We start from the raw sequence: 27,802 nt of genomic DNA, 5'->3' as shown, positions 1-27,802 counted from the left end.
TTCACCATATGGATATTTTATTATACAACAAATACAAGGTATATGTTGGAAAACAGGAATATCCAGGTTATCCCGCAATACTATTTTACTCTGCGTCCATCAGCCTGACGTGCAGAATGAAGTTCATTTACCGCTGTTCACCATTCTTTATGCTCTGTTTATTGCAATTAGTGAGGTAGAGTAAAACGTTCTGCCTGTGCTTACTAGACGTTGCCTGATACACAGTTAGGACCTTGTGTTCCTGAGTTGCTAGCCACCTGCACCTTCCTGAAAGCTACACAACCATTTAACATCACAAGGCAGGTGTAGCCTGAATGGCCATGAAGTAGTGTTCCACATGGGATGATTATTTGTTAAACAGTTCAACCATCTTATTCAAACCATGATTTTTTTTTAATCCTTTCATGGGATGTGAGCGTCACTGGCTAGGCCAACTTCTGTTGTCCATCCGTAACTGCGCTTGAAAAGGTGGTGGTGAGCCTTTTCTTGAACCGCTGCAGTCCACCTGCTTTAGGTACACTCCCAGGGTTCCAGGATTTTGACCCAGTGACAGTGAAGGAACAGAGATATAGTTCCAAGTCAGGATGGTGTGTGGCTTGGAGGTGAAACTGCAGGTAGTAATGTACCCATCCGTCTTCTGGTGGTAGAGGCAGGTTTGGCAGGTGCTGCTGGAGGCGGCTTGGTGAGTTGCTGATGTGGATTATCATTAACAATGGGAGTTTTGCAGTTTGTGTGGAGCCAACATTGAAGAATATGCCCAAGTCACTGCTTTACCAGTCTACCTGATGAACTAGGTTAATAACTATGTTAAGTGCCTTGAAATGATTCAGAACAAAATGTACCACCTTCAAAACCACCTCATACATCTCCATTTGGGGAGCAGCAGATTTGTGTTCATTCCATGTCACCACATTTATCCATTCGAACCTGGGAAATTGTACATGTAAACACAAGGTCTGGTCTATATACATTGAGTTACTAGCACATAATTAGTTATATAGTAATGAAAAATGAACCCTGCAGTTGTAACAATGATTTGCTCTTGGTAACTGGCATTGTCTCATCAAAGTGAAAACAAACGTGCATCATTTGCTGTGGTCACACAGTGACCTATAAGGCACGTAGTAAAAAGCCCAGCCCATGTGTCAACAGTATTTCTGGTGCAGTTCACGTAGTCTTGGCTGAATTTATACGGAGGAGTTCATGAAGTCTGGATCCCGGTTTGTCTCTACCTGAACTGTTCTGGAACTTTGACTGGGTTAATCACACTGTATTCATTGCTTTTGTTATAGAGTCCAGAAACTGGAAGTAATTGTACTTGATGTCGTACTCCATGTCATACCAGAAATTCACTGAAACAGAAACATGAAACCAAACTTGGTACAGTACGAAAAGCTGCATTTCCTCTCAATTTTGTCTTGAAAACATCTAATTTTCTGCTCTGCCATTCTGAAAGTGCACTCTCCGTCCATTCTTATTGAGCATGGGCTCCAAATAAGGCACTGAATTGGTAATCTCACCCATAGACACAACAGGATGGTTACAGTTGGGAATAATGTCACACTGGAGCAGTAGAGGGCACTATCCTGAGAGTGGGGCTGAGGCACATTACTGGGAGACTACCTTTACAGCGTGTGTGTGATACATCTGACCTGGGAGCACCTGTTCTGAGATCATTTTGTTCGTCGTGTACATCAATAATCTGGTTAAAGGAAGGGGTGACATAATTTGCAGAAACTTCTAAAGTAGGCATACTAACCAATTCTGAGAATGAAAGGAAGCTCCAAAGGAGACAGTGAGAAGAAGGTAGAATGGGGCGGGGGGCACAGGGGAAGGGTGGATGGAATTCAGTGTCAGTAATTGAGATGAAAAAAACAAATAATAATCTTTTGAATGGAGGAATGTTAGATGATGTGGAAGAACTAAGAGATTTAGGGGTCAGGTTCATAAAACCTTAAAAGCAGCAGCTAAAATGGATATTGCCAAAAAAGAGCTGACAAAATTATGGGTTTTAAGGCAACGGTATAGAATACAAGAATATAAAAGTCAAGACATAATGGTGAATCTAAAGCCTTACTATGTTTAAAGTATGGAGTTTTGGGCTCCATGCTACATTGGATGTATGTTGAAGCAATAGAGAAGATGCGGATTGACTAAGCTGCTGCCTGCTATAAATAAATTATTGGAGAAAGACATGGAAAAATTGGAGCTGTTTGTGTCACAGTCCCATAGTATGTCATTTGTGACTTTGATAAAGGCTGCTTCAGTATTGGGGAAGGGGTGAACCTGACTGGAGTTTCAGGCTTTTCAGTGCGCAAAGCTCACCCTACGTAGCACACTGAACTGTATGTAAAGCTCCCTGTATAACATTCTGTTCAGTATGTAAGAAATAAGAGCTGGAGTAGACCATTTGGCCCTTCGAGCCTGGAGCCTGCTCTGCCCTTGAAGGTGATCATGGCTGATCTTCTACCTCAACTCCACCTTCCCACCCTATCCTGGTAATTCGCTTAGTGTCTAAAAACCTATCAACCTCTGTCTTGAATATACTCAACAACTGAAAATCCACAGCTCTCTGGTGTAGAGAATTCCAAAGATTCATAACCCTTTGAAGAAATTTCTCTCCAACTCAGTCCTAAATGGCTGACCCCCTAATGAGATTGTGACCCGGTGTTGTTGATTCCTGAGCCGGGGAAACATCCTCCGCAGTATCTACCCTGTCAAGCCCCTAAAGAATTTTACATGTTTCAATTAGATAACCTCTCATTCATCTAAATTCCAGGGAATATGGGCCAAAGTCTACTCAATCTCTGTTCAGAGGAACCAGTTGAATGAATCTTTGTTGCACTCCCTCCAGTGCAAGTACAGGTATATTCTGCCTTTAGTAAGGAGACCAAAACGGAACACAACACTTCAGGTGTGGCCACACCAATGCCCTGTATAATTGTACCAAGACTTCTTTACTCTTATACTCCAATCACTTAGCAACAAAAGCTAACATATCATTTGCCTTCCTAATTAAGTGCTGCACCTGCATGTTAACTTTCTGTAATTCATGTACAAAGACACCAGGTCCCACTGAATGCAAACATTTCCCAGTGTCTCACCGTTCAAAGAATATATTACTTTTTAATTTTCCTTTCAAAGTGGATAACTTCACACTCTACTACATTGTACTCCACTGCCGTGTTCTTGCCCACTCACCCAAATTACGTCCCTCTGCAGCCTCTTTGAGACATCCTCACCGCTTACTTTCCCAGTTAACTTTGTAACTCTTTTGAGTACAAACACGTTTCCATCTGTTCCTATTCAGATGAAGTTACATTGTTTCATAGTTTGCCATTGTGAGATTTGAACTCTTGATACTCTTTTGAGTAAACCTGTTTCCATCTGTTTCAGATGAAGTTACATTGTTTCATAGTTTGCCATTGTGAGATTTGAACTCTTGATCATGGGGTTACAAACCCAGTACCATAACCACCTGGCTATTTAGGCCAAGCCAGTTAACTTTGTATTGTCAGCAACTTTGGATACATTGCACTCGGTCTCCTCATCTAAGCTATTAATATAGATTACAAACAGCTGAGGCCCAAGTACTGATTCTTGCAGTACCCCACTAGTTACGGCCTGCCAACCTGAAAATGTCCTGCTCTCTGTTGTCTGTTCATTAACTAATCCTCAATCCATTACCCCCAATTGTATGAGTTCCAATGTTGTGTAAAACCTCTTGTATAGCATCTTACAAAATGCATTTTGAAAATCTAAATACATTACATCCATTGGTTCCCCCATTCCATCTTACTAGTTACTCCTCAAACAACTAACAGATTTGTCAAATGTGATTTCCCTTTCATAAATCCATGTTAAATCTGCTTAATCATATTATGATTTTCTAAGTGCCTGGTTACCATGTCCTGAATAATAGATTCTAGCACGTTGCCTGCTACTCATATTAGGCTAACTGGCCAAGAGTTGCTGATTTTCTCTCTACCTCCTTTCTGAAATATTGAGATTATGTTTGCTACCTTCCAATCCCTGGGAACTGTTCTAGAATCTAAGGAGTTCTAGAAGATTAAAACCAATGCATCTGTTATCTATATAGGAAATCCAAGGAAGCATGTTGTCAGGTTCAGGATATTTATTGCCACTTAGTCCCATTAATGTCTCCATTTCTATTTCTTTATTTATAATGGTCTCTAAGTTCCCCAGTGTCACAAGGTGCTTGGCTCTCCATTATCTCCAGAATGCTTTTCAAGTCTTCTACATTTTCATGTCTCTTCATTTCCTTGTTTCCCATTATAATTTCACCTCTCTTTGCCTCTAATGGATCCATATTTGCTTTCACTAACCTCTCCTTTTTGTCTCATCCAATGTGGTGTTCATTAAGTCTCAATGGACCAATGCCTGACATCTACCTTTTACTTCTGTGACAAATCACATTAATATTGTACCTGCAATGCAGCCATGTGACTGCTGGACATGGTGGAACCACAGAGAGGGGAGGTACAGCATCTCGCCTGCTCTCACTGTGCAGTAGAGAGGCCTTGCATGAGAATATTCAGGGTAAAGACCGAAGTCAGGGTTCAGGGGGTCAAGAGGAATCCAAGGTACCTGATTTTGGGAGGGAAGGAGAGGTCATTAGTTACATAAAACCAGAATAGATGTCATTTTGATAGATGTCATATGAAGAACAGTCACACTTGCCTTATGTCTCTTCAACTGTATCATGCAACAAATTACTGTGTTTTGATGTGCATATACTGTTCTATAGGCAAATGTGGTGGCCGTAATGCACTAAAATCATATGAACAGTATTAAAATGTGTAACCAATTCATTTCTTTCTTGGTGGTGTTAATTGAGTGAGGGCACCACGCTATTCTTCGTCAACTGGTATCACGGAATCTTTAATGCTCACCAGAGTAGGGAAACGGGGTCTCAGTTTAAAATATCATTGAAGTGAAGCACCTCAAACCATGCAGCATTCCTGCATTGGAATGTCAGTTTAAAGTATGTGTTGTGGTGGAGCCCATGCCCAGATGATATTACATTTAAGAATAAATATCAGGAATTCATATTGGAAAATAGATAACATTAAGTTCCTATAAAATCCAGTGGTTGTATACAGCTCCCCAGCGGCCTGCTAGGTTAAGTTGCAGCCTGGTGGATTACAAACATATGCTGGCCAGAAAGTCTCAGATTTGCTTCCTAGTCTGTGCTGAATTCATTGATCATAAGGCCTCTATGCCCCTGGAGGGGCGCAAAAGTCAACTAGAGCTCCCAAGCTCAGTAGTCATTTAGTGGTCTCTGCTGGAAAGTGGGCATCAAGTGAGGGCAGGATTCAGATATGCTTATTTCATGCTTGGTAAGACTGCCTATGGAAGCAAGAGCAAGAGTTGCAGCCTTCAGGGTAAAAGAAAAATGAGGGGCAAATGCAAAAACAAAAGGAAAAATGCCAGTAAATTTGAGTATTGCTGAAAAAGAAGACATGCTATCGAAGCTTTTTGTCTTGCACACATCAGGGCAGCTCACAAGATAAACCAACAGTAAAGGGAACAACAGTTTAAACTGATTGGTTGGCAAGTGGACTCTGATTGGTAGAGGCATTGCCATGGAGAATGCAGCAGATAACAGTTAACTGCCAAAATAAATAAAAACAGAAAACGCTGGAAAAACTCAGCAGGTCTGACAGCATCTGTGGAGAGAGAAACAGGGTTAACGTTTCAAGTTTGTATGACTCTTTTTCAGAGCAAGAAGAGTCATTCCATGGTGTCTGCTGGAAAGTGGGCATCAAGCAAGGGCAGGATTCAGATATGCTGATTTCATGCTTGTTAAGACTCCCAATGGAAGCAAGAAGAGTCACACGGACTTGAAATGTTAACTCTGTTTCTCTCTCCACAGATGCTGTCAGACCTGCTGAGTTTTTCCAGCATTTTGTTTTTATTTCAGATTTCCAGCATCCGCAGTATTTTGCTTTCATTTTAGTTAACTGCCAAGCTTTTGTTCAAATTAAAACCAAGCAGGTCGACTCTGACTGGCTAAGACCAAGGGGAATGAACCAGGGAATAGCTGTCCTCCAAGTTTTTGTTTAGTTGGAAGAGGTGCAATACGTGGACATGTTCCTTCTGTCTATAAAAGACAGGGCCCTTTGTGCAAATATATGTGGCTTCTAGGATGCATAAGTGAACGATGCTGCAAGCCTGACTGATCTTAAATGGTTGTCAGTGTAATTCTTAGCACAATCAGGATTGTTTAGCAAATGTCGTCCAAACGTGGAATCACGCTGGCCACAATGTCTTGCGTTTTGTAAGCATGGCCAAGTCAGCACTTTGCCTATTGCAAACAGCCAAAAGGATGTGCTATTTGATACGATCCGCCAGTCGCTGGGTCATACAGCCTACATACCTGGCATCATGTGGGGGATTCAGTGATGGTGATGCCATTGAATGTCATGGGGAGACGGTTAGATTCTCTCATGTTGGGGATGGTTATTGCCTGGCACTTGTGTGGCACGAAAGTTACTTGCCACTTTTCAGCCCAAGCCTGAATATTGTCCAGTCTTGCTGCATATGGACATGGACTGCTTCAGTATCTGAGGAGTCACGAAAGTGCTGAACAATGTGCATTCATCAGCAAACATCCCCACTTCTGACTTTATGAAGGAAGGAAAATCATTGATGAAGGAGCTGAAGATGGTTGGGCCTAGGACACTACCCTGAGGAACTCCTGCAGCGACGTCCTGGAACTGAGCTGATTGACCTCCAACAACCACAACCATCTTCCTTTGTGCTAGGTATTCTGGTCAAGATGTTGCACCAAGTGGTTCAGAAGGGTTCTGGCAAAGATTTTTCCAGCAATATGGAGGAGTGAGATTCCTCTATGATTGTCGCAAGATTAGAGTTTGTTTCGCTTGTATAGGTGGACATGGAGGCATTTTTGTATTCTTACAGGATGGTTCCTTGCTTCTACATACAGTGAATGAGTCCAGGAAGCTTCTTGACCAAGCATTGACCTATAGCCTTGTGGACCTCAGCTGGGTTAGCATCAGCTCCTAAAGCTTTGCCACTAGACAGGAGTTTGATTGCCTTTGTCCTTTCTAACTGTGTGGCAGGATCAACAACAGAGCAGTTGATGGCAACCCGTGGCAGCCTGTTGATTGCTTCTTCATTGATGGATGAAGGGTAAATGAGGATGTGGCTAAAGCGCTTTTCCCATCTTTCCAGAATTTTGGCTTTTTCTGTGAGCAATATTGATTCATCGGCACCAAGGATTTGTGAAGAATTGGGGCTTGTAGACAGCTTTCAGAGTATCGTAGAATCTAGGCAAGTTTTTGTGGTCTGCATATGACTGAAGTTGTCTGCTTTCTAATTCAGCCAGTGTCTTGCATTTCTCTGAGCTTACACTGGAAGTCCTGTGGATGTTTCGGTAGGCATAGTGATGACCTGTCATTGAGGTATACCCTGTACAGGTAGTTTTTCCTCCCGAAGTTTCTGGATTACCTCAATGCTTTCATCGAACCAATCTTGATGATTACGAGGGGTGGGGCAAAGATTCTCTAGAGCAGTGGAGTAAAATTTATCCCTGAAGGTCATCCAGTCATTCTCAATGCAGCAAGTGTCCATTTTCACTGCACACAGATGTCATTCAAGTTTCTCGGAGAAAGATTCCTTCATGACTGCCTGTTTGAAACGCATCTGGGCCTTCGTGCACTGGGGACATCTATGGCTTTGAAATGATAAGACAGTGGTCAGTCCAGCAGTCAGTGACACACATGGCTTTTGTTACACATTCCTGCCTGTCTCTCTGCTTGGTGATAACATAGTTGATTAGATGCCAATGCAGAGAAAATGAGTGGAGGGTGGTGGGGCATCCAAGACATCTTTTTGTGATTAGGAAGGCAGAAAACTCTTGATAATTAAGAGCTCATGCTCAGCATATCTTCAGCAAGAGATCACCGTTGTTGCAATTGCCACCCTCATTCTTTTTGATGGCACCTTCCAATGCCTGGTGAACTGCACCAACACTTGCACTGAAGTTACCAAAAATGATTAACTTGTCTGACTTTGGCACAGTAGCAAAGATTTCAGACATCGCAGAACTTAGACAAGTCTTTGGGGTCTGCATATGACTGAAGTTGTCTGATTCAGCCAGTGTCGTGCATTTCTCTGAGCTTGCATTGGACAGTCCTGTGGTCATTGTAGAATTTATCCTCAACTTCATCAGGGTTGGCCATGGTATGGGCATACACACTGTTGAGAGTTGCTTGTCTGCTGCCTTATAGGGAGAGTTTAAGCACCATCAGATGATCATTAACACTCTTGGGAAGGCAAGACAACTTACTGATGAGATGATTAATGATAGCAAAGCCTACGCCAGCTTCACGCTGTTCTTCTTTTCCAGGGCCACTCCAAAAGAATGTGTAGCCTGCACCAATTTCCTTGAGTTGACCCTCCTCAGGGAGACAGGTCTCGCTGAGGGTGGCTTTCTGGACCTTGTACCTTGCCAACCCTATACTGATAAGAGCAGTCCTTCTCTCAGGTCTGTCGGCTGTGGTGTTGTTCATGAGGAGTGCATGTTCCATGGGCAAATGGTGACCGGTGTCACCTTTACTTTCATTTTTTGAAACTGATTCACGACCGCATTGATGGGATCCTTACCAGCTCAACCTGCTGGCCAGGGAGGTGAAACAGCCAATGCTTGGAGCACCTTATTTTGCCCCTTCGACATACTAGGGAGGGGAGCAGTAAAGAGCTGCCAAATTCCACTTCTGCTTCATTCCAGTAAAAAATGACCCTGTTGCCTGAACCACTTGTATGCAGATTTGCAGCTACAGCTCCCAGTGAATCCACAACTGTTGCTACATCGCTCACCCACTGCCACAGGACTTGTGACAGTTAGATGATGGATGACAGATGACAGAAAGATAATGACTTGCACATGAATTGGATTATAGTGAGGGAGAGTTGTGCATTGTCAGACTCACTGTCTTCCTGAATGATCCTGTTCCAAGACGAGCCTAGTCAACTGGAGATAGATCTGGATGCAGTGGGTGACCAGGGCATCTTATGTGCCTTTGTCAAGCTCTACATGTTCCACAACACGGTGCTGACCCGCCTTCAAGACCATTGGACCTTAGATTGGCCTCATCTGCCCAGTCCACCGAAATCAGTCTTTGCAAGCTGGGGTAGAAAAATCCCTAAATTGCTGAGGGTAGGAGACCAGACAGGTACCCTCACCTGGTTTGGCTCTCCCGTCGAGGCAGTTTACTATAGTGTGGCCACTGTGGCACGCTCATAACTACTTGGAGTCACAGGTGAGAGATAGATGAAGACGCGGACCAATGCAAGACAAACCACTCCAAAGAGTGCAGGAAACCCGCCTGTGAGCGGGGCTACTCCTCCCTTACTCCCTACATATTTCAATTGAAGGGTGAGGTGCATAGGTTGAATGGTAAAGAATTTGGCCCATTAGGATTCAAAATGATGGAAATGAGTGACAAAAGGTTGTGCATGCATGTCAGTGTCTTACAAGAAGATATGACAGCATTGTTGGTAACATTCGAAAACAATTCTTGGCTTTAATGCACTGTCGTCTTGCTGTAGGCCAGTTCTTTCAGAAGTAACTAAAGTCAATGCTCCTATTTCTTATGTAGACGGTTCACTAGCTTGATTCCTGGGATGAAGGAGTTATCTTATGAGGAACGGTTCAGCAGGTTGGGCCTATACTCATTGGAGTTCAGAATAATGAGAGGTAATCTCAGAATCACAGAATTGTCATAGCACAAGAGGAGGCCATTCAGCCTGTGCCGTCTGCACCGGGTCTCCGTAGGAGCAATTTACCTAGTGCCACTCCCCCGCCATCCCCCTGTAGCTCTGCACATTTGTCCTTTCAGATAACAATTCAATTCCATTTTAAATGCCTCTATCTTATGGAAACTTATAAGATTCTGAGGGGGTTTGATAGAGTAGATGCTGAGAGGATGTGTATATATATGTATATATATATATATATATATATATACTTCTACAATATTACAAGGAAGGAAAGGTTAAGGGCTTCATGGGGGAATCTAGAACTAGGGGGCATGGTTTTTAAAGAAGGGGGCTCCCATTTAAGATGGAGATGAGGAGAAACTTCTTCTCTCAAAGGGTCACTGGTCTTTAGAATTCCCTACCCGAGAACAGTGGAGGCGGTATAGTTGAATATATTCAAGGCTGAGCTGGACAGATTTTAGCTCTACAAGGGAGTCAACGGTTACAGGGTACAGGCAGCAAAGTGGAATTAAGACCATAAACAGATCAGCCATGACCTTATTAAATGGCAGAGCAGGCTCAAGGGGCCAAAAAGCCAACCTCTGTTCCTATTTCTTATGTTCTCAGTGGCTAGCGGGTCAGTAATTTTATTACAGCCTCATTATCATGTTTGAATGTTTTGATAATGTCTCATGTCTGCTGTGATTATTTGGGTCATGTTCCTGCATCCCCAATTGCTCTGATCAACTTGAGATGCATTTACTGTGTCTTTTAGCCACTGTCTCCCATAGTGTGGGCCTTTCACATCAAAGTAAATCTGCCACATTTTTCAGTTTAGCAGTAAAGGAAGCAAGTTTTTCGCTGTTTATCCTGGTTGCAACGGGGCTAACTAAGCCACAACAGAGTGTTTCAGTGGTAATGTGCACCAGCTGTGGCTCAGTTAGTAGCATTTTTTGCCTCCGAGTTACAAGGTTCTGGGTTCAAGTCACACTCCAGGATTTGAGCATAAAAATTAAGGCTGACACCCCAGCACAGTAATGAGCGCTTGCTGTATTGTCAGAGGTACCGTATTTCGGACAAGACATTAGACTGAGCCACCAACTACCTGCTCTGATGAATGTAAAAGATCCCATGGGACTATTCTGAAGAACAGCAGGCAAGCTATCCTCAGTGCTGTGGCCAAGATTTATCCATCAACATTGTGATGTGCGAATATCGGCTGCCGCATTCCCTCTGTTACATCAGTGACTACATTTCCAAAGTACTTGTTTGTAAGGTGCTTTGAGACATGAAGTGGTTGTGTAAGGCACTATACAAATTCAAGTCTTTCTTTTCAATGTCATGATGCTACGTCATTGTATCTATCATTATGAATAAAGAACCTCATTATCCACTAGTCCCCTGCATCAAATCATTTTCTGAACCTTTCTTCACACTAGATAACTCTTTGAGCTGAATGTCAAGAGATTTGTAAAGAACCAGTCTGTAGTTTTTGTCACCGTGAATCAGTGTTGATTGTCATGGAATCATGCTAGTTACAAACTAACCTTTGTTTATCTGGGATTTAGAAAATATCAAACAGAGTACTTGGCAATCAGCCTGCAAGGCTTATACAGTTCAACTAAACCTGACTAATCAATGTTTATGTGTTACATAATCCACAAACTCATATTATCCCTGCAATTATCAGTCGCTTTCCCTGGGATCACTTCATCAGACAAAGCAAGGCAGAATTAAAGAGGGGTATGCACTCCACAATTGGCTTTGATTCAAGAGCCTCTTTTTGCTGTTGCTGGATGAATTTTGAGAGAGAAAAGTAAATTAAAGCAAAACAATGCAGTACAATGGCTCAACTTTATCCACATTAGCAGAGTAGGTCTCACTGACATCCATTACACTGTACTCTTTATACTTCTACAATATTACAAGGAAGAAAAGTATAAAGAGGCCACATTAACCATTGAAGGATAGATCCCCAGTTAAAGGGACTGAGTGGACTGGGACAGGCCTTCCAAATGCTGAGCAAGTTTTAAATAAAACAATATTAAATGGATACAGTATTTCAAGTTCTGCAAAACTTTGGTCGTGTTTAACTCTCACAAATGACATTTGGTGTTAGTGTATCAGTAAAGAGGAGGATGTACAAAGTAGCATGCTAGTAGCACCGCATAATGATGAGTGCAGTTGCAGAAACACTAGCAAGGTTACCTCAGAACAGGAAAATGCTATAAAGCAGAACAAACTTCTTTTTTCAAAAGATCAATTCCAGCTCTTTGCCGTACCATTCAAACTCTGGAAACACCTACAAGTCACTCTCACATTTCAACTGGCAGCTCCAATGGCTGTCTTCGATAACTTGTTTAACAACCCTACTGACATTGGATGAAAAGTTCCTATTGACTTTCATTTTCACTCCTAGATTCCTCATGTTTCACCAGTGTTTCCCTCCACCACAATAACTGATTCACCTGGATCAACAACTTGAAATGGGCTAGCTCTGGCACTCAAAAGTATTTAGGCCTGATAGTTAGCGAATCAGAACCAAAATACAGTTAGTTTCTAACCATTTTTGTTTGCTTTGGTTATTTCCTGACTCATTTCCATTGTATATTTGATTGCTACGACCTGTGTGCGATCTGCATATCTGAGATAGGGATACCATCTGTACAGAACCAGGAGCTGAACCAGCAAATGGAGCCTTAGGTAAAGAACTCATTAATAATCCTTGAATACTTGCTCTGGATTTGTGGAGACAGACCGGAACTTACACCTATACTAAATACCTTTTATGGATGATTGGAGGCTTTAATTATTTATCACACTAACCTGAAACTGTTGAGAGGATGTGTTTGAAGTTGGGATACAAACGAAGGGAAGAAGGAAAGCAGTGTCCACAGTCCCACCAACTACCTCAGGTGGAATGTTTCTTTGGCACTTCACCTAAGTTTCTGAAAACAAAGCCCACTGTCAAGGCCACAATCACTTTGTATTACATGACTCCTCATGGCTAAAGGAACAGAAACAAACTTTGCCTGAGGTGGGCAGTAAGCTTGGAGAGTGTGGCCTTTTTGGCACATGGAGAAGGTGAGTTTAGCTTAGGTTTCCAAATGACATGAAGGAGAGAAACTGTTGGTATAGATACACCCACGGCTGCTTTAGCAACATTCGTCATTACAGCTCTCTCCATTTCCAATAACACAGCTTTACTTCTGAAAGTGCCAACTCATGCACAGGTACATTTTTGTGCACGTCAGCAGACTTGTAATATTTTACCGACTGACCATACTTCACTTCTGAGCATAGACCGTGAGGCCTGTGTTTTAGCCCAGGAGTAAGGGTGCTGTTGACGGGTCAGGAACCTCAGAAGAACGGCTTCCCGAATGACTTTGTGCTCAGAATAGGGAGCAGAAGGTGGTTGGGTGTGCAAACGTTGGTTGGGGGAGGCCCAACAGTGTCAGAGGGACAGATGATGTTGGAGGTAAGCAGGGAGTAGACCGATTGCCGCGAGTGTTGGGGAGAGGTAACTTGTTGGGGCTGGAAGAAACAATCATGCTCCTCTTGCTGGAAGAAACAGTCCTGCTCCTCTTGACCCACAAACAGTGCCATTAAGGCACTGAGCTCATGGATTAAGCTTTTCTCATCTCCTTTAACCTGCTGGATTTCTCTGCCATGGAAAACCCAATTGACATGAGCAAAAAATAGAATGACTCTTAAATGAAGGCAGGAAGCTTCAATATAATATTTAATCGGCCAACTCACTTCCTGCGGGTGGATTGTTTGTCTGTCCCTTCTCCCACCTCTGTTAAAAGAGGAAGGTGGAGGTTCGGGCAGGTTGGGGTCCCGATTCAGATTTTTTGCATTTCCGTGCTTGTCCAATGTGTGTACATGCACACTTGGCAGCCACGAGTCACTGAATAGTGTTCAAGGGCAGGGACTCCCATTACACTGCATCCCCTCCCATCACCCTGGCTAACTATTCCAATCTCTAGTTTTGGGTAGGTAAAATCAATTGTAGCATTAATGCTGCTATCTTGACTAAAGTCAACCCACTCAGTATAATTCAAGATTACAGTTGCTACTACCAGCTCCTAAACTAGGTGGAATAATTTCTGACAAGGCTCATAGGAGAAGCTGCATCTTTAGTTCAATAGAAACAAACTGCAGCCGGCATAATGCTTTGGAGTTTTGACGCATTGTGTATTAACTGTTAGGATACCAGTTTGAGACTGTAATTTGCCACACTGTCTTCACAGTTTCAGCCACACCATCATGAAGTAGCACACCAAATGGGAGCCAGATGTTTCCCCTGGGACACATTGGACACCTTTCCTGCATTTGCTGGATGCCCTACAGTGATGACAGACCCTGGGAGCAAAGCGCCACTTTTCCCACATGACCAGGTTGGAATTGGACACAAAAATGTTGAGCGAAATGTTTTATTACCAAACAAGAACTACCTGCAACTTGATACTGAATATATTTCAAAAGATGGGTTAATTATCCTGTGTAATTTGGTTTATGGGGTACAATATATGTAATCTTTTAATTTACTGCCTACCTCATGGTGCTTTAACCACAACATTCAAGTTTAAGTTCCTCTGTTCTTAGTAAAGCAAACCAAACATTTGATAAGTAATATCTAATAGAATGGCAAATACTTAAGATTAAAAATAACTTGACTTGTCCAGAATGAACTGCTTTAATCCTTATTACAGTATGCATTAATTTCATATATATATTTAAAGCATTAATTATACATACTAAATATTATGCAAGTCTATAGTATAGTGTGCATATCCTTACTTCTGTTATGATTTTCTGTCATATTTCTTATTAACACATAGGATTAAAATTCCCTACACAAACTTTTATAATGGGAAAACCATTTCTAAGTTCTCAGCATATTGTTCTCCATGTTGCTTAAATCATGCAAAATACTTTTTGAAAAAAAATCACCTGCCAATTTGGCTCAGCAACTGAAACTATTAATGTGATAAACTTCTAATTAAATGTTTTAAAATATTAACGCATTTCACAATAATATTGAGGAAAATTTTAACTCCCAAAAAAGCAATGGGTTTCACAACCAGAACTCCTACTTGCTTGGAAACCCTGCCCAGTAAAGATTGGGGCCATTATACTTATTCATTATAATTGTCCTTTGTCTTTTAAGATCATCACTTAATATTTTACTTTAAGGCATCAGCCTGTCTCAAAAGCTTGGGCTTCATCTTTTTACCTCATGAAAGATCTTTCAGCCACATCTATGAGTTCTGCCTTAACTTGAAACACATCAAAGTGCCCTGACCTGGTCAGTATTATTTATATTACGCACACAAAGCACTCTTGGAATCTCTCTGAGTGAGACAGCTAATTTTGCTAAATGTTAAGCAGCAGGAAGATGGTGGTTTGAATCCACCTCAAGTTATCAGTTTGTCCAAATGACACAGTGAAGGTACTGAGCAGAGACTGGAGCTTCTCTCAACAGGAAAGAAAAATGATTATAGGGCAGTATCAATGATAATTGGTTTCTGACACCTCCTGGTAACCATTTACAAAGGGCAGCTTGAAGCCAGGGGTCAAGCAAATTCTGACAAACAATAGGGCGATTAAAGTTACTACATATTGGAAAATCAAGCTGAAAAATACATTTTTATAGAATTGTCTTTTCAGCCCTTGTGATGGTTCTTTACCTTCTCTGCATTCTGCAAGTCTATCACATCAAAGGAACCATCTTCATTCACCTTATATGTTGCAGGCTGGAAGAATTCTGAAAAATCAACAATAGAACTGAATTTCCATGACTAGCCCTAGTCTTAATGTTGCATTAATGTTCAGTCTGTGAAAGACATCAGTGATGTCCCCATATGCTGTGTTTATACCAGTTTAAACTATGGAACTATGGTGGGAAATGTGGTTTGTTTCTCATTTCTTGTTCACCGAGTTTCCAATTTCAGTCGTACCATGAACAGCCACAGCTAACAGGAGGGCAGCAACAGCCCATAGAGAGGGAAAGACATTTTGTGGGAGAATTAGTTCTTGTGCATGTTGTAGTGTTTGAGTTAGCAAGAGTACTCCTTGACTGGGAAGTGGTCCAGGGTAACTGCCCAGCTGTGGATGGTGCAGTCTTGGCTTGACCAACCAGCAGGATTAGCAGCTAAATGTCTCTGCTCAAAGCAAAAGCAAAAGAACAATTTTGTTTTGATACCTTTCCACATTAAAGTCACTAAGGGAACAAAGAATCAGATTAGGAGTCATGACCAAGAGTTTAGTCAAAGAAGTAGGTTTTAAGGAGGGACTTAAAGGAAGACAGGGAGGCGAGGGGTTTAGAGAAGGGATTCCTGAGGGGAGGGCCCAGACAGCCGAAGTCACAGATGCCATTTGGTGGTCAGAAGAAGGGGAACACACAAAGGCTAGAGTTGTAGGAATGCAGGTTCTAGGGCTGGAGAAGATTACAGAGATAGAACAAAACAGCAGCATTAAGGAATGTGGAGGTGACAAAGGCATGAGTGAGGCATTCAGCAGCACATGGATTCAGGCAGGGGTGGAGATGGGAAATGTTTCGGAAATGGAAGTAGATGGTCTTTGTGATGAAGATATTGGATTAGAAGTTCAACTTAGATTCAAGCGGTCTGCTCCAGCCTGAGATGATGTTGGGAGAAGATATGGAGACTGTGGTGAGGGTCAAAGACAATGTCAGTTCTCCCAATATTTAAGTGAAAGGAATTGCAGCTCATCCAAAACTGGATGTCGGACCTTAAAAAAGTCTGACAATGCAGAGGCAGTGGGCTCAAGAGGTGGTAGAGAGGTAAATTTGGGTGGCACCACACATATCGAACCTGATTCCACATCTTCAGTTTTGTTCCAATGTGTAGCATTTAGATGAGGAAGAGGAGAGAGAAAGGGTAGATCCTTTGGGGTTCTTTGGAAGCAACAGTGCAGAGGCAGCAAGGGAAGCTATTAGTGCAGATGTATGATTAGATAAATAAGGGAAATCTCACTAAGCTGGAGAACTGAGGAGAGGACTATGCGGTTGGCAATGTTAAAAGCTACAGTGAGGTCGAGGGGGAGGTAATTTTTGACTTAGATTAATGCCATTTCAGTGTCGTGGCACAGTAACAGAAACCTGACTGAGACATTTAACAGTGAAACTGTAGGAAAGATGGGCATGGATCTGGGAAGCAATAAAGTGTTCTAGGACAAGAGGCAACAGAAGGTGGAGGTGGGATTTGGCGTTGTGCAAGGACAAATAAGTGAAGGGTTGGCATTTTTTAAAGAGGGGGTGGATGACAGTTGGTATGAAAGGAAGGTAGGAGGCAACAACTGAGGGGAGGGAACCATTTACAATGTTAGCATGGAGACCATTTGCTTTTACAGTCAGATGAAGCAAAAGTTCAGAGGTAAGGGACGGGGCTATGAAAGCCTGACTTACCATATGGAATAAAGGGTCTGTCAGTGGGAGGGAGGAGAATAAAGTGCTTCTCTCCAGAAACCACGCAGTACATGTTCTCATAGTGATCTTTATGCACTGAAATAAAGTTGAGAAATAAGTGTAAATAAAATGGCACAAAGGTGCAAGAAATCCCGTGCAGACAAATCAAGCAATGGATTTACATCACAATCAGCACTGATTCCCACATCATGGAGAACACACAGACACCCAGTTATCCAAGGTTGCTCACTTTCTAATACCCAATATTTCTATATATCTACATATAGCATTGAAAATCTTGCTTATGGCATGCAATTCCTGTACACAAACAACAGCTTGCAGTTAGGTAGCACCTTGAACATAGTGAAATGTTGCAAGTGGCTATCCAGGAACGACTGCCAAACAAAATTGGACACGGAGACCATAAGGAGATTTTAAGTCATTTGGCCGAAAGCTTGGCCAAGAGTGAGGTTAAGGAGTGTCTTAAAGGAGAGAGAGGTAGCAAGGTGGAGCAATTAAAATTGTGGATTCTCAAGAGGCCAGAATTGGAGAAATGAAGATATCTTGGAAGGCTGGGGGAGATTAGATAGGGAGGGATGAAGTCATGGAAGGATTTGAAAACAAAGTTGAGAATTTTAGAATTAAACTGGGAGCCAATGCAGGTCAGCGGTCATGTGGGTGATGGGTGAATGGAATTTGATATTAATTAGAATACAAGTAGCAGAGTTTTGGATCAACTCACGTTTGTATGGGATGAAAGATGGGAGGGCAGCCAGAAGAGCATTGGAATAGTCAAGTCTAAAGATGACAATGGCATGGATGAAGAAATGGGGATGAAATGAGATGAGACAGGGGCTGAGTTTGGCCAATTACAGGAGTAAAGTTTTGGTGATGGAGGAAATCAGACCACGTTTATGAACAAGCTGGTTCACCCTCAGATACTTGCCAGGAAGAGGAAGAGTCAATGGCTAGGGAACGGAGCTTGTGAAGGGAACCAAAAACAATGTGTTCAGTCTTCCTGAATTGAAGAAAATTTGTGCTCTTCTAGGACTGGATGTCGGGCAAGCAGGGTAACAAATCATGGAAAATGGAAGGGCTGGGAGAGGTGGTAGTGAGACAGAGATGGATGTCATTGGCATATACATGGAAACTGACATTAATATCTTGTAACATGCTTCAGATAAATATTTGTAAAGAGAAAACGACATGTGAGCATTTTATAATGGGAAAACAGTCCATAAATATATAATTAAAAAATGGTCATTTGGGTACAAATTGTCTTTCATGTTTTGCTATGAACCAATTGAACCACTAAAATGCTTTTTTAAAAAAAATCTCAAGAGTGCCCCTGAGCAAATTTCCTTGTGCAGGATGAAATCTGATCTTTGTTAATCCAGCTCCCTCAAACTGTCAGGCTCAGTATCTCCTCCCACTGATCGTAGTTTCCTCAGTCACTCAGTAACCTCTCTCTCCACAGCACTCTGTGTCACTGACTACATCTCTGCTGATGTTAATCCAGCTTCCTCACACTGTCACTCAGTAACCCCTCTCCCCCCAGCACCACGTGTTACTGGCTTTATCTCTGCTGATGTGAATCCAGCCCCCTCACATTGTCACTCAATAGGCCGCCCATCTAGTACCATATCATAGAGACCCGATCTTTCAGTAGATTTTGCCGGTAGGTGTTAGATTGGGAGCCTATCTAAAAGTTGAGAGCACAGTAATTACTATTTTCTGTCCTCTAGTTTAAACGTACAGAAAATCATGGGCTGTGCATCTACAAATTTAATTTGTACTGCCAGTAGGCGAGTCTCTTTTCCATTAACAGATGTCTGGAAAATGATCCCTATATCCCCACTGAGGTTAAAGCAATCCACGGTTTTCTATAATCAGGTCTTCAGAAAGCAACACTCAGGCCAGACCCCTCTGTCTGTGCAGCAGTTTTTCTGATTTATACTGAAATCTATGACCACTCTGTCCATAGGAGGGTAATTTACAAAACTGCGCCCACCAACCTTGTGACGTACTAACACTGTGATGGGTTACTGCAGGCTGCAGGTTGGGAGTGTGACTGCATGACACAAGGCACCAAGGGCCAGCCAGGAAATCAAGGCAGAGGTTTAATTCGTGTTATGTCAAACAGAATGACTGTCCAAGTGTGCAGGCACAAAGGCAGGGTAGACAACATTGGCAAATCAAGGCCCATCGAATTCTGGGTGTAGAGTGGAGTCTCTGGAGGTCAATCGATAATGGGAGGTAGGCTTATTGTCAAAGACATAAGCTCAATGTAAAAATTCTCATTGTCTAGCTCAGGTTCCTTGCAGCAGCTCTTCCCGACAATACCTCCTAAAACAGAATGTCACCTCCCCTTTACAGGCATCTCTCTTCGCTGCCCAACACCTGATTTGTACATGAGTAATAGATTCTGGTTACTCACAGGAGGTCACTGCAGCCGACTCCCCCAGCCAGAAATTTACTGCATCAGGCACCTTCCCTAAAACAGGAGAGGAGAAAAAAAACCATCAATCTCATAGTAAAAGAATCAAAACCCAGGCTGGCTCGGAGCAACTGTCCATTGACCTGTTAAGAAAGCAGCCTGAATCTTCAGGCCTCCATCCTGGTGGAAGAACTTACTGCTCCATCCACTGCCCCCAGCCCCAGTCACTGGGGCCATCTCCATTTGGCTGGGGCCCCTCCAACTGGATGGTCTGTGGGCAATCCATCTGAACAGACCACAGATTGGTACCTCTTTATTTTTCTGGGGGCAGGAGGAATGGGTGTACGCTGCTGCTATTCTAGCATTCCCACAAGCACCACACCCACCTCAACCCACCCCCCCAAGGGATCTACCTTCTTCTAGCCCCATGGTCCAGAGCAGGCTGCCATGGGACATATGAATGCTGTAGCAGTCTCCAGCTCAGCCTGAAGTCCGCTTGGGGTGGGGGAAGAGAGAGAACCTACCTCAGTGTCACAGCATCAGTGTGTCAGATTCTTACCATGAGTGCATTAGAGAGTCTCACCATCATCACAACCCATACACAAAATATAGCACTTAACACCCATAAAAAGCATTCTCTAAGTGCTAAGAGTGTACCCTAGGCACCCACAAAAACAGCAACCCTTCAACCGATCTTAGTGACGGGGGACATGACTGGGTTGGTGGGTCATAAAGGTAGAAGCGAAAGTAATTTGACATTTATTTCAGTAATTGCTGATATGAAATATACATCAGCATCAAGTCCCTGATGCAAAGCTCAGCTAAGCTGCAATCACCACTCCTCGCTCAGCACTCCCATACCAAGGGCTTCACTCATCCACAGGATGTGGGGATCTATATCCGGCAGGAGCTGCGGAAACTCCTCTGTCAGGTTCGAGCACTGCTTCTGCACATAGAACACTCCGCTCGCAGTCCGCTTCCTCTCGATGATGTCCAGAAAATCCGCGAATGGCATTCGCCGCTCCTCGGGCATCACAAACCGGCCCTCATGAACAGCATCAGCGTAGCCGTTGGGGGTCACTGCCACGCTCACCATCTGCTTTCCAACCATTTCTCTGCAAGTTAAACATTGAATGTTAAACATTATCAAAACAACTTGCATTTACATCGCACCTTCAATGTAGAAATATGGTCTAAGGCGCTTAACAGGATTATTATCAAACAAAATTTGCCACTGAGCCGCAGAAAGAGATATTAGAGTAGATGCGCAAACATTTTGGTGTAACAGGTAGGTTTTAAAGAGTGTCTTAAGGGAGGGGAGCAGAGAGAGGTTTAGGGAGGAAATTCTAGTGCTTTGGGCCTTGGATAGCTGAAAGCATGGCACCTATGGTAGAGCGATTAAAATCAGGGATGTTCAAGAGGCCAGAATTTTAGCAGTGCAGATATTTCGGTGGGTAGTGGGACTGAAGGAGGTTACAGTGATAGGAACGGGAGAGACCATGGAGGGATATGAATATAAAGAGGAGAATTTTAAAATCGCGGCTTTGTATCATTTGAACCAGGAGGAAAGGAAAATCGACGGAGATTGAGGGAAAAAACAGCTCTCTTCCCGCACCCTCACCCCACCCCATGCCAAGATGGAGGACAAGGCTGCAGACAGAGTTTCCTCAGTCCGTTTAGTTGGCATGTCTCAGTGCAGTGCATATCTGCAGTCACGAAATAGTGGCCAAGGCTGAATGTAGAAACAAGGCCCAGAAAAGAATTACTGGATGGGAAGAATTTCAGTAAAACAAAAGGATATTAAGTAAACAAAGTTCAAAACATACCTAAGGTAGGAAGCTGTCCATTTGGAGACTGCTGGCCAGTGACTGATAGCATTTCGCACTATGAAGGGCTTGTTGGGACACAGCCAGCTACGCTGCAATTCCAGTGCTGTGGGGGGCTGGTCCAAGTAGGGGACTGAGTCATTCAAGTACAGCTCTGCAAACAAAGTAGAGATGGTGCCTTCAGCGAGGAAGCAGCAACACATATTTATATAGTTTATAATAATTTATACAATGTAGCAGAATGCCTCAAGGTGCTTCATCAATCAAAGTCTGACACCGCGCCACAGGAATTATTAGAACAGGCAAGGATTTGGTTGAGGTCATCTTCTAGGAACACCTTAAAGGAGGGACATAGAGATAGGGGAGGGAATTTCTGAGCACAGGGCCTAGGCAGCTAAACGCATGGCTGCCAATAATTAATTCGGATTGACTAAATCAGAGATATGCAAGACCAGAACTGGAGGACACAGAAATCTCAAAGATTTGTAGGGCTGGATGAGGTCACAGAATTTGGGAAGGATGAGGCCATGGAAGGATTTGAAAACAAGGATGAGAATTTTTAAATTATGGCCTTGCTGGACTGGGAGCCAGCATGGGTAAGCATTGGCGGCGATGGGTGAATGGGACTTGGTGTGTGTTAGAATATGTTCAGCACTGCAGAATTTTGGATGTGCACAATGGTGGAAGATGGGAGGTTGGCCAGGAGGAAATTGAAATAGTTAAGCCTAGACGTAACAGAGGCAGGGACAAGCATTTCAGCAGCAAATGAGCTGAGACAGGATAGGAGTCAGGCAATGTTAGAGGAGGAAGTATACACCATCTTAGTAATGGAGCGGATGTGTGGAAGTTCATCTCGAAATCAAATAGAGCACCAAGGTTGCAAAAGGTCTGGCTAGCTTCAGACAATTGTCTGCAGGGGGAAGGAAACGGTGACCAGGGGATGCAGTTATAGCGGGGGACAAAGACAATGGGTTCAGTCTTCCCGATATTTACTTGGGAGGAAATTTCTGCTCATCCAATTCTGTATGTCAGTCAAGCAGTGTGACAAATCAAAAACGGTGATGGGGTCCAGAGAGGTGGTGATGAGTTAGAGCTGAGTGTTGTACATGTGGAACCTAATAATTGTGTTTTTAGATGATGTCATCAAGGTGCAGCATGTAGATGAGAAATAGAAGGCAGGGCTAAGGACAGATCCTTTGGGGGAACTACAGAGGTAAAGATGCAGGAGTGGGAAGATAATTCATTATAGGCATATCTCTGGCTATGTTAAGAATGGAACCAGTCAAGGCAGTTCCACCCAGCTGGACACTGGAAATGTTGGAGGATCAACTTATTTGTCACTAAGATTGAGTCCATCCACTCAGCTGCCTCTGCTCCCTCCATCTGTTCCCCTAGACCTCTTGAGGGTAACACCCTTTAATGCCCCGATGCTCTATCCCTGAACTTGCATCTTTCTCTAGTTTTTCTCATATCACATACAGAGAGGTGATGGCATAGTGGTATTGTCACTGAACTGGTATTCCAGAGGTAATGCTCTGGGGACCTGGATTCAAATCCCTCCACGGCAGATGAATCCAATAAAAATCTGGAATTTAACATCTGATGATGACCATGAAACCATTGTTGATTGTTGCAAAAACCCATCTGATTCACTAATGTCCTTTTGGGAAGGAAATCTGCCATCCTTACCTGGTCTGGCCTACATGTGACAACCACAGCAATGTCCTGTGAACAACATCACACTTCATTGCAATATTTAAACCAGATGGATTTTGATAAACGTGTCCACACAGCAGCAAAGTCCTGATGGCAGCAACAGCCTGGAGTAACAGGTTGTTCACATCAGAACAAGGGCAATTAAGGATGGGCAATAAATGCTGGCATAGCTAGTGATGCCCACATCCCATGAATGAATAAAAACCCGCTCCAAGCTCATCTCGTTCATGAGAACCACCTCCTGCTCCCTTGGCCCTATCACACCAAAATGCTGACCACCTAGTTTTCTTTCCGGTCCCCCATGTTTGTTGATATCGTTAATGGCCCTCAAAAAACCCACCCTTGATGCCTCTGTCCTTGGAAACTACCATCCCAGCCTATCCTACCTTTCCTCTCCAAACTCTTTTTTATTCTTGCATGGGATATGGACATCGCTGTCTAGACCAACATTTATTGATGATCCCTAATTGCCCTTGAGAAGGTGGTGGCGGTGAGCTGCATTCTTGAATCGCTGCAGTCCATGTGCTGTGGGAACATCCACAGTTCTGTTAGGGAGGAAGTTCCAGGTTTTTGACCCAGTGACCGTGAAGGAACAGTGATATAGCTCCAGGTCAGGTTGATGTGTGTATGGCATAGAGGGAAACTTGCAGGTGGTGGTGTTCCCATGCATCTGCTGCCCTTGTCCATCTAGGCAGTAGAGGTTGCAGGCTTGCATGGTGTTGTTGAAGGAGCCTCGTAAAGCTGCTGCAGTGCATTTTGTAGATTATACACACTGCTGCTACCGTGTGTCAGTGGTGGAGGGAATGAATGTTTAAAGTGGTGGATGGGGTGCCAATCAAGTGGGATGCTGTCGAGCTTCGTGAGCGTTGTTGGAGCTGTATTCCTTGCAACACTGAAGTCATACCTTGCACAAAGGAAGATGATTGTGGTTGTTGGAGGTCCATCAGTTCAGTCCCGGGACATCGCTGCAGGAGTTCCTCAGGATATTGTCCTAGACTCAACCATCTTCAGCTGCTTCATCAAATTTCTGATGACTTATCTGTTCCATCGCCTAAGACATCACCTCTGGAACATCTGCTCTCAAATCTGCTCCATCAGTAAAGCTGTTCACTCTCACTATTGTCTGACTCCACCCCTGCCTCTGCCCAATTGTTGTTGAAACCCTCATCCATGCCTTTGTTTCTTCTAGACTTGACTGTTCAACGTTCTCCTGACTGGCCTCCCTTCATCCACCCAGGGTCCTCCAGGCGCTTACCTCTCCCTATCTCCTCCAACTCCACTACCCTTCAAGATATCTGCACTCCTCCAGTTATAGCCTTGTGCATTGCTCTACCAATCGTGGCTCTGCCTTCATCTGCATGGGCCTTAAGCTCTGGAACTGCCTCCCTAAGCCTCTTTGCCTCTCTACTTCTCTTTCTTCCTTTAAGATGCTCCTTAAATCTTTGTCCAGCTTTTGGTTGACTGTTGTAATATCACCTTATGTGGCTGTGTCAATTTTTTTTAAAGAAAGACTTGCATTTATGTGACGCCTTTCACGGCCATCTTTTTGTGGGCAGGACAGGAGTAGATCAGTTTAATAGTTGGGAGATTACTGAGGATGATAGTAAAAATCCACACAAAACCTTTGAGAAATTCAACACATGTCTCCAGCCAAAGTCAAATCATTGGATCCATTGATTATGAATTTCAAAGCCTGAGAAAAGAACCAGGTGAACCTGCTGACATTTCTAAGGGAGATTGAAAAATGTAGCCAGAAAGTGTAAAGTCAAGGAAACAGGCGCAAAGCTACTAGATCAGCTCATTTAGGGCTCTGCACATCCTGAAGTATAAAAAGATCTGACTGGAAAGGACAAGCTTATAATAAGGCAGGCTGTAGACTCTGCCAGAGCACATGAAGCCACGAGTAGACAGATGTGGACCCAGGCTACCCAAATATCTAGCCTTCAGTTAAATCAAAGGAAAGGCAACAGGGCTGATGCAGTGAAACAGCAAAAAAAAACCCCACAATAGACAGAGAGAAAAATGTGCATGAGCTGTGGACATGAGTTCACAGAGAAGGAATTGTCCAACATATGGATCAACCTGCAGAGCTTGTGGAAAGCCCAATCACTGGGAGAAGATATGCAGGACAAGGAAAGAAGATGGTAAAGGAGTTATCAGAGACAGAGCAACAGGATGAATGAGACGGAAAAGGAACCAAAACATTCATACCCTGGAAGATGGCAAAGTGTTTCAAAATATAATAGACATAGGAGCCATACAACTGCATGAAATGTCCGAATGTGACACTTCCCAAAGAAAAGAAATTCACACATCAATTCAAATCAGAAAGAGAGTGAGAAATAAGCCCACAACCATAACTCTGAAACTAAAGCTCAATGCTGGAGCTCAGAGTAACATCATCCCCCTCAGACTATACCAGGAGATCTTTCGGAAAATTTGAAAGAAAACGATTACCCAAAGAAAGATGCTCTGAAACCGAGCAATGTCATGCTAATTGAGATTCGACAGCTAGGAACAATCCAAATCAGAGGAACACACAAAGGAAATAATTTTAACTGTATGCTCTATGTTACTGAAATAGATAGATGCTACCCTGGAGTTGAGCAGCTGCAAAGACTTGCAGCCGATCTTAGTAAACCATAAGATGAAGGAAGGATCAGAGGGTTGAAGGTAGTACACCCATTGAAAAGTGTCCTCCAATCAGAAGCAAGAAAGACCTAGTCCCAACGTATCCGGAGTGTTTTGATGAGATGGTTGGATGCTTTGAAGATTTTGAGTATCACATCATTATTGACCCAGCGATGAAACCAGTGATTCATCGCCCACATAAAGTACCAACAGAACTAAAAGGAGAGCTCCAGGAGGTGAAAGGACAGATGGTGACTGCCAGTGTCATACAACCTACAGATTGGGTAAATTCCATTGTGGTGAGAGAGAAGCCAAATGGACGGCTACGAATTTGTCCCAAAGATCTTAAACAATAAAGAGGAATCACTAGCCCAACTCCCAACACTGGAAGAGATCACACTAGCAGAGGCAAAGGTTTTCAGCAAGCTTGATGCCAGAAATGGCTACTAGAATGTGAAGTTTGATTAGGAATCTTTGCTGTTGACAACATGCAACACAAACTTTGGACGGTACAAATTCCTGCATCTACCTTTCGGCCTTAAAGTGAGCTAGGGTGTGTTTCAGCAGAAAATAGGCGAGACATACAGAGGATGTAAAGGAGCAGTTGGCATTGCTGATGATATCCAAATCTTTGGATGAAAAAGATCATGGCTATCATCTACATGAAGCCATGGAGAGAACCAGGTAAGCTGGGATCAAGCTAAACACAGTTAAACGCATTATGAAAGTGACAAAATGCCAATTCTTCGAAATGGTGTACATACATCTGACAGAGTCAAGCAAAGTCCTGAAAAGGTCACAACCATCTTAGAAATGGAAGCTCCAAGCGGAAATAAAGAGCTATGATGTTTCCTTGGTTCAATCCCAAACATGAGCTCTTTCATACCCCACGTCAGAACACACAGCAAACCTATGAGAGCTGATGAGAGATGTTGAGAGGAATTTCAACAAACTCAAAGAAGTCGTTTGCAAGAAGAAAAGTCTGTCATACTACAACAGAGAGAAACCTGTCGCTCTATAAGTAGATGCTTCTACAAAAGGACTGGGAGCAGCCCTGGTACGAGATGAAAAGCTAATAGCATTCACATCCAAAGTCCTAACATCAGCTGGGACAAGGTATGCCAATGTGGAAAGAGAGCTTTTGCTGGTTGTGTATGAATGTGAGAAATTCCATTTATATTTCAATGAGAGAAAGTTCATAATGAAGGCTGATCATCGACCACTGGAGCAGATCTACAAGAAAAATCCGTGTAGAGCATCAGCAAGACTGCAGAGGTTACCCTTGAGGCTTCAGAGTTACAATTTCACTCCGAAATCCAAGCAAGGAAGAGAAATGGTGCTCGTACATGCCCTGTCTCTGTTATTCCCGCAGGAGATATGCGAGATCTAGGTATCAAGATCCATCACCTAGTGAATGCAACACCACCAAAACGGAGTCGAATTAGCAATGAGACCAGCAAAGACGAAGAGTTACAGGTGCTCTCTCAGCAAGTCGATGGTCTGATAAGATATAACACACACAGCCAGCAGTAAGGTCATACTGGTCTATCAGAGGTGACATTTCGTTAGATGGTGGTGCTGGCTGGATCCAGAATAATCATACCCAAAATAAAAGAGAGAGAGCGTCTCCAGAAGATACATGAAGGCCACATGAAAATGGAGAGGTGTAAGCTAAGAGCCTGTGGCCTGTGTACTGGATAGGCATCTACAAAGACATCAAAACAATCTTATCTACAAAAAAAACAAAAACAGAATTACCTGGAAAAACTCAGCAGGTCTACAAGCCTGGGGGAGGGGAACGGGTTGGAGTAGAGGGGCCGGGGCCGGGGCCATAGGTTGGGGGGTGGAGAGGGTTGGGGGGCGGGGTCAGAGCCGGTGGTGGGGGTGCTCCCTGGTGCCGGCAGCGGTAAAGCCGGTCAATGCCGGGAGAGAGCAACGCTCTTCACACACACTCACCCCGCGCCTCCTGCGCCACCCGCCGCAAACTCTCCCGCACCGTCTGCATCTCCCACC

The 27,802-nt window shown here is 43.3% G+C and overlaps 1 protein-coding gene across 5 annotated transcripts; it reads right to left on the bottom strand.

Moving 5' to 3' along the window:
- jmjd7 (jumonji domain containing 7) lies at positions 1 to 27,802 on the bottom strand. Of its 5 annotated transcripts, none has more exons than XM_041215277.1 (9): positions 27,746 to 27,802; positions 21,443 to 21,596; positions 20,478 to 20,731; positions 19,617 to 19,673; positions 17,180 to 17,275; positions 15,441 to 15,517; positions 12,574 to 12,687; positions 4,449 to 4,608; positions 1 to 1,352 (listed from the first exon to the last, which is right to left on the bottom strand). In XM_041215277.1, the coding sequence occupies exons 1-9, from the start codon at positions 27,792 to 27,794 to the stop codon at positions 1,264 to 1,266; spliced, it is 1,050 nt and encodes a 349-aa protein (XP_041071211.1). In that variant the 5' UTR covers positions 27,795 to 27,802; the 3' UTR covers positions 1 to 1,263. The 5 variants fall into 5 exon arrangements, with proteins under 5 accessions (XP_041071211.1, XP_041071215.1, XP_041071214.1 ...); XM_041215281.1 differs by lacking the exon at positions 27,746 to 27,802 and adding an exon at positions 27,548 to 27,568; XM_041215280.1 differs by lacking the exon at positions 27,746 to 27,802 and adding an exon at positions 24,781 to 27,514.

Source organism: Carcharodon carcharias, chromosome 20 (genome assembly GCF_017639515.1).
Source record: "Carcharodon carcharias isolate sCarCar2 chromosome 20, sCarCar2.pri, whole genome shotgun sequence".
In the NCBI taxonomy this organism is placed as follows: domain Eukaryota; kingdom Metazoa; phylum Chordata; class Chondrichthyes; order Lamniformes; family Lamnidae; genus Carcharodon; species Carcharodon carcharias.
This window is presented reverse-complemented; position numbering and strand designations above follow the sequence as displayed.

Bases quoted from the DNA above. Each gene is read 5' to 3' on its own strand.
- jmjd7 (XM_041215277.1), bottom strand. From the start codon at position 27,794: ATGCAGACGGTGCGGGAGAGTTTGCGGCGGGTGGCGCAGGAGGCGCGG. The intron at 15,518-17,179 runs GTAAGTCAGGCT...TTGATTTTTCAG, and splicing joins CAGACCCTTTATTCCATATG to AATTCTTCCAGCCTGCAACA. The intron at 12,688-15,440 runs GTAAAGAACCAT...TCAGAAACTTAG, and splicing joins ACTTGCAGAATGCAGAGAAG to GTGAAGTGCCAAAGAAACAT.